This window comes from Pinus tabuliformis, chromosome 6 (assembly GCF_031772625.1).
Source record: "Pinus tabuliformis cultivar Carrire ecotype Pingquan chromosome 6, CPIR1, whole genome shotgun sequence".
Taxonomy (NCBI): Eukaryota; Viridiplantae; Streptophyta; class Pinopsida; order Pinales; family Pinaceae; genus Pinus; species Pinus tabuliformis.
Window position 1 is genome coordinate 463,884,604 of NC_142292.1, and position 14,051 is coordinate 463,898,654.

Below are 14,051 nucleotides of genomic sequence, written 5' to 3' on the forward strand. Positions count from 1 at the left end.
ACCATCATATATCATATCAATAAAGTTTAACACCATCATATATCATATCAATAAAGTTTAACATTCTCAAGATTCAAGGTGATCCCAAGAATATTCAATGTTTGAGTTCTAGATAGATGTAGGTTGTAACTTTTGAGAATCACTCTCTTAAACATCAGACCAAATCAAGAAATCTTGTAGGAATTTTTACAACAATGACTATGCAATTTTTTTCATCCAATGTAGAATATGTTAAAATGTATCATATTCTTACAAATGGGGCACTTTATTTAGTGGAGTGAAACAATGACCCTCGTTAAGACAATGTGCTAGAGGAGAGAGCTGAAGTTGTAAATAGACCAGATTGTTTATATTGAAGAGAACACAAAACTGTGAGAGCATGCATCACTACCATAACACAACAACATTAGCACGAAAAAGGGATGATTACAAATAAATGATTGACGTGCATTTATCTCTATTCATTAGTAAAGATCAAACACAATTGAATAGGATAACCTTTGTTGCAAGGTTCCTCACTAATAGTTTATGTTGGCTTCATTATAATAAACCTAATATCTTAAAGTTAAAAATGACATATCTTTGGAGCACGTGCTATTTAGTAATTTAAGATTTTACTAGAGGGTTATTATTTTTGGTTTATGATGGTGTTGAGTTCAATTATTCTCATCTGCCAAATATTAGACAAGTATATCTCAACACTCTTGCTTTATTCATCCATTTTGGTTTAACCATTCCTCATGTTTTCTTAAAAATTAGTTTTTAAAATGCCAAGATAATTATAAATGAAATAGTTAAAATGATGAAACCTTAAGTTGTTGGATATACTTACTGAGCATGAATTTGTGGAAATCTAAATGATTAAAACATTATAGATTGTAAATATTTAATAGAAACAAATAATTCTAAAAAATGACAATGTAAATTTTACAGGTTCCAGAGTTATTTTCAAATTGATTTGTTAAAAAATTAAGGTTATGCTTGTTTAATAAGTTGGAAATCTTAAGGATGATTGACACTTTTAAATGATTAAAACATTATAAATTGTAAATATTATAATATGAAGAAATAATTCTAAAAAATGACATTGTAAATTTTAATGGTTCCAGAGTTATTTTCAAATTGGTTTGTTAAAAAATTAAGGTCATGCTTGTTTGTAAGTTTGCATAGTATAATTGAGAAATAGTATAACATATTTTATATTTTTAACATGCTAATATAATAATTCTCATATATTTTCGTATATTTTATAATGTATAAATTTTAAAATTTAATCTTTACATGTATTTATCTATCCAAAAACAATATCATTTTATGTTAAATTCATGTGTTTACTTTGTATATAATGACAATGATACACCTCTACCATCCTCGTGTGGTAGATCACCTTGGATCACCTTTCCTTTATCCTGCAGAGTATGATATATACAAAGATCTAGTGAGTAAAGAGAATTTCTCATTGCTTTTGTTTTCCCTATGTAGCTTTAGGTGTAGATTTAGCCTTGCTAGAACTTTAGCCCGGGTCCACTCTTTTTTAGTTTTGTTTGAGATTTCAAACTCCTTATATTTCCGGTAGTGGATTTGGATGTATCAATTGTGATTCTCAAAAGTCCAAATTTGTTATGGGCCACTTAATTAGGAGTCTGCCAGGCTAAACCTTCTTTAATCTTTGTCAAACCGAGATGGGCCACACATATAAAGAGAGCAGCTCGCCAAGATTGAATTATACATGTAAGGGATTTGAACGGTGACATGGAGTATGAAACGGTGACAAGTCAATGACTAAACTATGTGCCTACATGTTTGGTATACAATGTTTACGACAGTGGGCTTCTGGAATTTCACGCTTCTCGATGCATTGCATCACGTGACCAAATGCCAGAAGTTGCTTAGAAGTTCCGACGCTAAGGAAATATTGAATAATTGACTCGTTCACCTGCACACTGTTGCCATTCAAATACATGGAGTCCTCGTTCTGCAAATATATTCATCGATCTGTGATGAACAACAGGCCGCCATAGACAACACACGGAGAATTTGCCCGGAGAGATTAAGAAATGGCCTCCACCCAAATGGGAAATGCATATGGCCTTGTTTTATTGCTTGGATTGTTGCTTTTTCTGCAAAGCAATTGTCTGTCAGAAGAAGGCCAAATACTATTGCAGGTCAAGGAGAGCTGGAATACTAATGGGGAACTTAGCGATTGGAGAAGTAATTCAAATGGTGATGATCACTGTAACTGGACTGGAGTCACCTGTGATGATAGAAACACCAAGTCTGTTGTGGGTCTGGACCTTGAAAACTTGAATATCAGTGGAACAATTCCTTCCAGTATCTGTAAATTGAGTAATCTGAGGTTATTGTACTTGGGCTATAATTACTTTAGTGGTGATTTTCCGTCTGGCCTACTCAATTGTACCCGTCTGCGAAGCTTGGATTTGTCTTGGAACTTGTTCGTTGGGTCCTTGCCGGATGAGATATATAAACTGGAGGAGCTGGTACTGTTGGATCTCTCGTCCAACAATTTCTCCGGTGACATTCCTTCTGGATTCGGACGGCTTCCTAACATCGAGGTATTGTTCTTGCACTATAATCTGTTCAATGGTACTGTTCCTCCCTTCCTTGGAGATCTCTATTCGTTAAAAAACTTAACTCTGGCCTACAACCCTCTGTCTCAAGGAGTAATCCCACCTGAACTTGGGAACTTGTCAAGGCTGCAGCAGTTGTGGATGACAGATTGTAATTTAGTAGGAGAAATTCCAGAGTCAATAGGAAATATAACAGATATGGTGCATTTGGACCTCTCAGAGAATCATTTGACGGGCAGGATCCCCAGAAAATTGATGGCCCTTTCAAACATGACAGATATGATTCTATATTATAACAATTTATCTGGACCAATTCCAGACAATATCAACAATCTTAAGAGGCTTGTGAATTTGGATCTGTCTATCAATGAGCTCAATGGAAGCATCCCCATTGGGATTGGAGATTTGAGAAACCTAGAGACACTTCAATTATACAACAACCATCTCTCTGGGTCTATACCCTCTGGGCTTGATAAGCTTACCAATTTAGTCCATCTCAAGCTTTTTACGAACAAGCTCACAGGACTAGTGCCCCCGGGAATTGGGATGGTTTCTAAACTTGTTGAGTTTGATGTATCAACAAATGAGCTATCAGGTCCTCTTCCGCAGAATGTTTGTGCAGGTGGAGTACTGGTAGCTTTTATTGTATATGATAATAAGTTTAATGGCAGACTGCCTGGGTCTCTAGGAAATTGTCCTAACCTAACCGCTGTCCGAGTAGAGAATAACCAACTAACCGGTGAGGTTCCTCTGGGACTATGGAGTTCTACACTCCTTGGACAATTATCCTTGACAAACAACGCCTTCCAGGGCCAAATTCCTGCCCAAATCACAAAAGCAGCCATTCTGTGGGCTTTGGAGATATCATACAATCAATTCAGTGGAAGTATTCCCTCTAGCATTTCACAGTTGTGGAATCTCAGCAGCTTTTTAGCCAGTCACAACAGTTTATCGGGTACTATTCCAGGGGAACTTACTAAATTATCGTCACTGCAGCGTCTTTCACTTGACCACAATATGTTAAATGGGGTACTCCCTACGACAATAATATCATGGAAAGAGCTTTCTCAGCTTAACCTTGCAAACAACAGCCTCACAGGTTCAATTCCCGCATCTCTTGGGTCGCTGCCAGTTCTTAACAGCCTTGACCTCTCAAACAATTTGCTTTCAGGGGAAATACCCCTTGAATTAGACAATCTCAAGTTGAGTTTTCTTAATGTGTCTGGCAACCTCTTGTCTGGCTCTGTCCCTGTTGGTTACAATAATCTGGCATATGATGAAAGTTTTCTTCGCAATCCTGGCCTGTGTGGAGGTGGGCCATTAAAGCTTCCTTCATGCTTCCAACAGAAAAAGGGATCTGAGAATCATCAATACAGGGTATTGATTGCGGTTATTGCTGTGGTGGTCATAGTCTGCTTGATTCTTATAGGTATCCTGTATAAGACATACAAGAATTTTGCTCAAGCTAAAACAAAGACACTCTCTTGGAAACTCACACCCTTTCACAGGCTGGAATTCGACGAATCAGACATTTTGAAGAGATTGACAGAAAATAATGTTATCGGAAGTGGAGGTGCAGGCAAAGTGTACAAGGTGACACTGGGAGATGGCACTATTGTTGCTGTGAAACAGATCTGGAACAACAGGAAACTGCAGTTGGGCCAAGACAAGGAATTTCAAGCAGAGGTGGACACTTTAGGGAAGATTAGGCATGCCAACATTGTCAAGCTGCTTTGTTGCATCTCTAGTTCAGATTCTAATCTGTTAGTGTATGAATACATGCCAAATGGTTGCTTGTATGAACGGCTTCATAATTCTGAAGGGGAAACCCTGGATTGGCCTACTCGTTATAACATTGCTATTGGTGCTGCTCAGGGTCTGTCCTACTTGCATCATGATTGTTCCCCTCTAATAGTACATAGGGACGTTAAATCATATAATATATTGCTGGATTCTGAATGGGATTTTGGTTTGGCTAAAACGGTGGAGAAGCTGAGTCAGGAGAATGTCATGTCAGTAGTTGCAGGCTCATATGGCTATATTGCCCCAGGTAAGACTTTCCAGTTAAACGGATAATGCTATGACATATATGTTTGTATTAACCAAATGTGTCAATAGAAAAAACACAATTCTAGCCAACTGATTCAACTGATTGATATGTGTGCAGAGTATGCTTACACCCTCAAAGTGAATGAGAAGAGTGACATATACAGCTTTGGTGTGGTCCTGCTGGAGCTTGTGACTGGCAAGAAACTCAATGATGTAGAATTTGGAGATGACTTGAGTATTGTTAGATGGGTTCGGAATCAGATTAACATTGACATTAACAGAGTCCTGGATTCACGCATAGCAGACTCACATAGAGAAGAAATGATGCTGATGTTAAGGGTGGCTCTGCTATGCACTAGCACTCTGCCCATAAATAGGCCTTTCATGAGGGAAGTTGTGGAAATGATGCTTCTCTGCAGCCCAGATGAAGAAACTAGGAAGGCGGTAGCTGCCACTTTGTCTCCCCATCTCAAGAGGAATCCCAGTGCTTTCACATCCAACTCTACATATGCTTTCTCTTCTGCACACAAAAGCATGTATCCTTTCCAGGGCAATGATTTGGCTTTAGACATGTGACCATTATCTTTATTATATCACCAATATCGGAAGCATTGTTCAGCGATGCTCTTTCCCTTGCTGGACTGCAGGAGCATTTGATTAATATAGCTATACGAGATATAGCTGGTTCTATTGGTTTGTTCCAAACAGGAAACGCGTCTATCCCAATGGAAGCATTTCATCAGTTCCTTGCATAGAAGCATTTGGGTTCATACAAAGAATAGGCCCACTGCCTCTCCAGCAAATACATCAGGAGATCAGCCCAATTTGGTAACAAGTGACCACAGGACCAGAATCCGAGAGTCTCCATATCCGCACTAATAGGAGCTATTATGTTGTAGCATAACCTTCAAATAAACAATGGATTAGAGACAATCCTTTGAGATTTGCACTCCTTAAACAGTAGGTATATTTTATAATATGACATTTTAGTAGCGCAACTGTAAAACATCTCAGGCAAATAGTTTGTCTCCAGATTGTTTACCAGAGACTTCACACAGTGATAATATACAGTGGATTCATAATCATTGATGGATAATTGAAATCAATTCCAAAACCTCCTGTGCCATTCCATTCCAAGATTGATATTGTATTTTTTATTTTTATATAGGCACTAGCACATGAAAGACTCTAAGCGCCATAACAGTAGCAGAGGAGGATATAACAGTAGCTGTGGAGGATACACAGCGGTCTACTGGACTTTAACAGCTACCTCCAAGAACAGTGGATTTTTTTTATTTTTTATCTAAGAACTTTGGCTCATTCCATGCCCCTTCATAAACTCTAATCTTCATTGAGGTTTGTTTTAAGAAAAGAAATTTCACATTTTTTTTTATATAAAACAAGAGTACTCAATCTATCTACGGTTAATTTAACTTTGGCCCTTCATATCTTTAATTCAAGTTGGTTTAATACAATCAATTTCACATTGTTTTTATATTTCAAGAGTAGTAAATGCAACCTTCACAGCATATATTTCAATTTATCTATGGTTAATTTAACTTTGGTTCCTTCTGTGCCTTTTCATAATTTTTATTTTCATTGAGATTTGTTTTAATAAAAAATAAAAAAATCACATTATTCTTATTTTCATTGAGATTTGTTAAAAAAAAAAAATCACATTATTCTTGTATAAAATAAAAGTAAATGTAACTTTCATAACATATATCTCAATCTATTTCTGAAAAAAGGATTTAATTTGTTTAGTGTAATTTTTTCTCAAATTTTATGTATTGTTTTTTTCCTCTTCATTTTCCCTAATAAAATTTAATTAATTTAAATATTATTTAATTGTTTTAATTTAGAGAATTTTTATTGAGAATTATCAGATATAAAATTGTCTCTTTTATATAAACATAACTGTTTTTTACATTATATTTAATACAATATTTTTCACATAAAAAGAGGAATTGAATTTTATGTAATTTAATTGATTATCATGTATTTCCTATGTTTTTAGTTAGAAAATAAGTGATAGATTCCAAATTTTTCTAATTTATTTTGAAAAGTATATTTACATATATGTTCAAACAATTATCTCTTTTATACATATACATATACATACATACATACATACATACATACATACATATATATATATATATACATATGACTTAATAAATTTATTTGGAATAAACTATCGGTAATCTTTTTAGATATTTGTAAATGTATTTTACTATTTTACTTATGTTAAGACTAAGTTGAGATTTAGTTTGAAATGTTAATTTTTTTTTTGCTAAGTAAATTTAATCTATTATATACAAAAAAGAGAGTAATTACATCCTTGGATAATAGATAGCCATCAAGCCTGTGGATTAGGCCGTTTGTTCATGACAGATTCAGAAACAGAGAGATTGAACCTTACTTCCCGCGCAGGGGCGACAGAGTGATACACATAACCGACACTAGACATTCCTTGTGAAGGGTATACAGACACAAGTAGCATCACCACATCAAACACTAGACAGTAGAAAACAGTACAGAAAACATGAAGAAAGATTGACAGACAGAACCATATATAACCAGAAAAAAAGGTGAGAGCTGGAGCCTGGATTACTCATCGGGCTCCTCCTCTACAACCCTACACCAACCCATTTCCGGTTCCTGCATCTCTGGCTGCACATGGGCCTCCATCATGGAGCTGATGGCACTGGCTCGCTGGGGCTGCTCCTTTTGCATTTCTGAGGTGGGCTTTGGAGAGCTGGGATTATGGACCTCCTCAGAATGAGGAATTGGAGTGCTGGATTCTCCCTCGTGCTGAGCTTCCTCGATGAAGAGAATAGAGACATGAGCCGTTATTCGAGGGCGCGTTAGAGAACAGTTGAACGAGAAAGTGGCTGAACCAAATGAAGACGAATTGGCCGAGTCTGGAGAATTTGGGTCCAGGTAGTTGCTAGGGGTCAGAATGCGCTCTGTTCCCTGATGATGAGAAGGAATCCCCAAGGAACCTGAATCAGCAGGGGGCCGTGAGGGGGTTCCTCTTCCAGAGCCTCTGCGACTCAGCATACGCTGGCGTGGTCGCGGCATCACGCAATGACGAACACAAACAGCAGCAAGAAAGTCTCCAAAAGCCGAGCTGCCTTGACCAGTAGTGACACCACAGGGGCAGTTGCTTGTCTCTGTGAGAGAGTTACACCGCCAGAGCGTAGCCTCAGGCTCAAATCGAAACCAGCCTCCGACGTCAGACCTTCCCCAGACCCATTCTTTCTCACAGCTCCGAATCTTGCCGAACTGAATGAAACACAGATGCAGATTACTGGCATTGAGGTCACTTAAAATGCAGGTGCCCTTCCCTCGATCCTCACCCGCCATTACTATGGCAATTAAGTTCGTTGTAGACCGATATTCTCCTGAGCAGGCACGAATGGATAGTGTTGTAATTCCAATGCCGAACATCCGAGCTCCCGTATTATTAATCAACCTTGCATTTATGGCCGCCCACCTGAAGTTCTGTCCGGCGCGCATGCTGGACATGTGCCAGCCATGCTCTGCCCTCCTCCATCCCATCGTGGGTATTGCGCTACAGGTCACCCGCATCCGGGGAGTTTGAAATGTTAACTTAGGGGCACATTGATTTTTCCTTTTTTTTGTTAATGTATCTTTGCATAGTGTCATATGTCCACTCCATGTTGAGCACATAATTACACATCACCTTTATAGTTTGTTGTCGAAAGTGCCTTTCGACACAATCAAACTAGTTAAATAGAAAATATTTTTCGTTTTATAAGTTGACAAGAAATTTTTTATCAAACACTAAGTATATATCTATGAAGCAAGAACCAAAGTCATAAATTCTGGTTTGATAGTGAAAACAAAGAGCTCATATACTAGTAGTTTGGAGCATGACATTAAGCAAAGGCTCATCATGTTTGTTGGGGCTATCCCTCAACTAGTTCTAGTTGGCTCAATCACCACAACACTTAGATCCCTCACATCAGTGCCATTAAGCAAAGGCTCATCATGTTTGTTGGGGCTATCCCTCAACTAGTTCTAGTTGGCTCAATCGCCACAACACTTAGATCCCTCACATCAGTGCCATGTTTGGGAGGCTAAGTAGTCTTTCAAATGGATAGGGTTAGTGTTGAGAATTTGTTGTTATATTTTGTAGGCATGATAGGCCTACTCTATTGTCATCTCCACCTTTCTCTGGATATGTGGCTCGCTATGCTATGATTACCTTTCTCCCCTCTATGATTGCTTAAATTGGGAGAACTAGACAAGGGAAGCCTCATGTGTTTCCTTGATAATTTTTACATGAGGTCTTGGACCATAAATGGAATAGATGTTGCAAGTTATTCATCTTCATTTGGGTAATTTACACATGTACAATTATTTGAAAGCACAATATCGCACAAATTAATGAGATACAAAACTATATGAAAGTTTGAGAATGCTCTTTGTTGTTAAAATTAACTTCATTACATTTCTTCCATAGAAAGAAAAAAAATTCAATAACGATGGGAAATTAGAAAAACTAAACTATACAATTCAAGTTAAATGATTTTCTAAAATAATTCATTTTCTTGGAGATGGTAGCAAGGTGAAATTGGCCCACAAACCCTTGAACAACCTCTAAGGAGAATTGGTGAAGGCACAAAACCAAATTAAGTGTTTTAGGATTTCATCACACCTATAATAGAGGCACTAGGGTTTTTGAATCCTCAAGTAAGCCTCATATCTACAAGTAACCATCCCAATAGTAACTACCATACACAAATAGTTTTTTGGGTTTGTACACCTCAAATGCTCCATAATGTACCATGCATTTTCTTCTTTGGGTTTCAACACCATTATAAGCCCAAAGTGCGTCTATATGTTGATATATTTGTATTGTATTGGCCATCATGGGATGATTTATGTACGAGTGTTGGCTAGTTGGTATTCTAGATCTCCTCAAGTAGAAAATCATGGTTATTCCTTAGTCCCCATTCTCATTGTCTTTGGTACTTACGTACTAACTATCCTTTGATAGTTGTTAACTCCCTATCTTGTTGGGTATTTAATGTTTAGGGTAGGCTTGTGGAGGTCTTGAGATGAATCTATTTGGACACATGATTTACATGAGCCTATGGTTTCTCACTTATTATATTTTCCATGTAAAAGGTGAGCACACTTTGTGAGGGTTTTGACACCTATTTGTTCTGCATATCATACCACTTTTTCTTACGTACATATCAAACTTTGGCCATGGTTACTTGGAGATGATTTTGCATATGTTCACCTTGTTTCACATTTCCCATTGCAGTTTTACATTTCATGAGGAATTTTTCATTTCCCAATGCACATCGCACACCCTCCAAAGAAATATAAGACCCATTGCACTCATTAATGCCTCTTCACATACCATGTTTAATTTCATGGAACAACCTCTTCAAAATGATATTTTCAAGCTTTGTTTCATCTCCAAATGGTCAAACTCTCTGTATGATCGTTGTGGTGGTTTTATGAATATGTGGCAAGTCACTGAAGTGACTTAAAGGTGAAATATTTGTTAAAGGGTGATGTGGAAAGTTGTTTAAGACTTATGGGCCAAGTTTAAATCCAAAGAAAGGGGAACATCAAGTGTTCAAGCAGCTTCTAAGGATCTATCCAACTTCCAAGTGAACAATGAGGTTGTTGACATTATGGCACAGGTTTGGAGCTATGGCACAGGTGTTGTCCTTGATGGCAACTCTCTCTGGTGACAGATCTCAGTTCAGGCTTTCAGAATGAAGGAAAAGACATATACGCAGGTTCACCTAGACGAAGGCGCATATACACGCGGGTTATATGTTACAAAGGCACGTATGCGTATACACGCACTTTCACGCAAGGAAAAGCGCGTATATGTTGGAGAACTTATTTTTGGGTCCGTGGTATTTAGACCTATGGTTTTGGTCCTTGGTATTGCGTCCGAAGTGTTGAACCCAGGTATTGGGTCACTAGTATTGGTTCTCAATGGTTTTGGACCATGGTATTGAGTAAGGCCTAAGACTATAAAAGGAGAGGAAGATCATTAGGCAAAGGTATTCAGAAAGTCTTGAATATCTGATGAAGGATGAGATTCAGTATGCAGGTTATGGGTTCATGATGCATTGCTTGATCTGAGCTAAGGAGGAATCTCACCGGTTGATGGAGAACAAGATCTAAGGATAGATCGGGATCAAATGGTTTGAAATGAACTATCTCTATATGGTTGATTATGCTTATTATAGATATGTATACTAACGCTTGTAATGTTCTGACTTGGGTATAACTTAAGTTTGAAATAGCTGCAAGTCATGATTGAATATTAGATCTGTACGCGGGTTGGCTTTGGTGAAAGCGTGTACGTACGCGGGTTTGGTTCATCGTAGTAGCATATACATTATGAAGTATGATATTTGAAGTTGTAGTTGGGTCTGATTGTTATTGCAGAGTTCTGTTGTCTGCTCTGTGTTCTGGTGATTGTGTTGTTGACAGGGTTTCAGTGTTTCAATGATTCAGAGATTGATGATGCTAGTATTGATTGATTTTGTGCTTCAATGATATTGATGGGTCCAGTATGAAAATTGGATGAAACGTGGCCTTCAGATTATAGTGTTGTGCTTCAGGAGTATCCAATCTGAAAATGTATGAAATGTGGTCCCTGGAGGATGAAAGGAGATTGTAGGCTGGCGCCTACGTACTAGTACATCAGCTAGTACAAGAGCAAAGGGGGTGGTAGCTTCCTTCCAGTAGCAGCTGGAGAACGAGTGAAGATTGGAGCATTCAGTAGGCAGGCACCTACGTACTAGTGAATGGATCGGCGAGTACAAGAGCTAAGGGGGTTGTAGCTCCCTTCCAGGAGGGTCCGGAGAACGAGAGAAGGTTGTAGCCTTCTGCAGGTAGAAACCTGGGTATTGGTATAAGACTGCACCAGTACAAAAATATTGTAAAATGAAGGTTCTTGTTAAAAGAAGATAGAGACGACTTGCAGCAGGTGGTTTTCACCCACATTGGGTTTCCACCTTATATCATGGTGTTCATGTGTGCTTCTTGTGTGTGATGATCTGTTCTGTTTTACTGCACCTGCTTATTGTTCTTATGGTTAATGAAGTTCTGATGCACTAACTAAAGATCAACATATATGGATTAACTGAATCATAAGTATTCTATATATACGCTAGTTGCATTAGACACAGTTGCGTATACACGCGGGTTCCATTAACTGAAGTAGCGTATATGTATCTAAGTATGGAAATGAAAAAGTTTTATTAATTTGATAATACTGATTCACCCCCTCCCCCTCAGTATTATTTCCAACAATTGGTATCAGAGCAGGTCCTTTGGTAGAAGCTTGATCGCTCAAAGGAGATCCCTAGAACAATGGGAAAGAAGCTCAAGAAGAAAGCACCTAAGAAGAAGAAGACATCTCAGAAGAACTATGACATTTGGAGCAGTGATTGGGGATTATGTGGAAGAAGCACTTCAGATTCAGAATCACTTCAGAATGAAGATGAACAAGATCTATCAGGTATGAAATTGTTATCCTCTGGTGATACATTTATCCATCCATGTGAAGATGATGAAAGTGATAGCGAAACAACTGAATTTTCTCTTATGGGTGAGCAAGAAAGATATCAAATAGAGGCAGAATTTAAAAGGCTAACAGACAAAATTAGAGATCAACAAGATCTATTGAACAAAAGGGAATGTGCCTTCAAGGAAGTAGCTACCAAACTAAAAGCTCAACTAGAGGAAGGTAACAAGGTAAGGAAGCTATTCAAGGAAAAATATCAAAAGTTGTAGGATGAAGTGACATCATTAAGAAATGAAGTAAATGAAAGAAGCACAACAATCAAGAAACTTAGAGATAGATCCAGTTACTATGAAAGGCTTGAAGCTACGATCCTCTCGCTAAAGGAAGATCTTGAAGAATCAAAGAAGCAGAATAAAGAACTACTCCAAGCTCATGAAAAACAAGAAAATGAAGTTCTTGATCTAAGACATCAGTTGGAAGAAGGAAGAAATGTTGAAGAAAACATGAAGAAGCAGTATCTTGAAAAGGAAGAGCAACATCAGGTTGAGGTAAATATTCTAAAAGATAAATTAGAAGAAAAGGATAAGCTCTTACGATTTCAAGATAGTACTAAGATCTTGGATGATATTCTTAGTAGTCAAAGGTCTCCTGCTATCAAAGCTGGTCTTGGTTTTCATGAATCTGTTGAAGAAGAATCTAGTTCACAAAGTAAGACAAGGGAATCTAATGATAAATCTGAAATGCTCAACAAGTAGATGAGAGGTCAACCCCATCAACAACCAAGGAAAGAAATTCTTCAAAGAAAATCTTTTACTCCTCTGATGAATAATGTTGAATGTTATGTATGTCATAATCTTGGACATGTTGCAGCCAGATGCAGAAGAAGAATGGTTCAAGACCATCACACAGAAAGATCATCACGGTCTAGGTACTTTAAGGGATATTGTTTCTCTTGCAATATGTTTGGTCACAAAGCTGTTGATTGCTACAGAAGAAATATGAAACAGGTAAGATGTGATGCCTGTAACAAGCTTGGACATATAACAAAAGAATGCAGGAACAAAGTATGGGCACCATACCAAAAGGAGAAAACATCATCACGCTTGAAGATATGGAAGAAGAAGGAAGTTCAGTAAGAAAGATGTGGCACCGCACAATATACTCAGACACAGCACAACACAGACATAACAGACTCAGAGGGAGCTGAAAGTGTAAAACTTCAGTGTCCTAAATCTCATACGCAAGTTTCATAAAGGGAAGTCGCGTATATACACGAGTTAGACACTGCAAAGTCGCGTATATGTCAGTCTGAGGAAAAGTAGTGGGGACAGGTTCAGAAAAAGGGTCTGATATGATTCAGTTCATTATTTGCTCTGTTTGATAATGGTTACAATCTGCTAATGATGTGTGGAAATGTCTTGATACTTCTAAGATGTTTAGAAGTGTTTTTGATCCTAACTTGATGATGATGATGTCTTGATGCTTATTGCTGATATATGCATGATCAAATCTAATAGTAAACAGATGGCATAGGTTCAGAGCGAGTTTATGTTTTGAATAATGTATTGTTGGCATTATCTTGGAAGCTTTTGGTTCAAGTTCACAACTGTTGTTGGTTTCAGGTAAAACAAATGCAGAGGGAGAACAGAAGGAAATCATGGTTGCTGATCTGAATGGTGATTGACAGATGCTGCTATTGGTGAATTTCATAAGTCTTGCTCTAGATATTTCGTCTCTATATCATGTCTCTTTTATGGTGTCAAGGTCATGTAACAACCTATTTTGGTTTCCCCACTATGCCTGGGATGAAGATGTAATGTACTTGGTTGTCATATGTAAATTTCTATTGTATCCCCACTTGGTTGGGTGGATGATCC

The 14,051-nt window shown here is 37.7% G+C and overlaps 1 protein-coding gene across 1 annotated transcript; it reads left to right on the forward strand.

The window, feature by feature from the left end:
• The first annotated feature begins 1,916 nt into the window (after window positions 1-1,916).
• LOC149259320 (uncharacterized) lies at window positions 1,917-5,690 on the forward strand. Its single transcript, XM_089418097.1, has 2 exons — window positions 1,917-4,638; window positions 4,756-5,690. Exons 1-2 carry the CDS (start codon window positions 2,058-2,060, stop codon window positions 5,211-5,213), a joined length of 3,039 nt encoding a protein of 1,012 aa, XP_089274223.1. The 5' UTR covers window positions 1,917-2,057; the 3' UTR covers window positions 5,214-5,690.
• Window positions 5,691-14,051: the final 8,361 nt, after the last annotated feature.

Excerpts from the sequence above, each read along its gene's own strand:
- LOC149259320 (XM_089418097.1), top strand. The coding sequence starts at position 2,058 with ATGGCCTCCACCCAAATGGGAAATGCATATGGCCTTGTTTTATTGCTT. Across the intron at positions 4,639-4,755 it reads ATATGGCTATATTGCCCCAG|AGTATGCTTACACCCTCAAA; the intron begins GTAAGACTTTCC and ends ATATGTGTGCAG.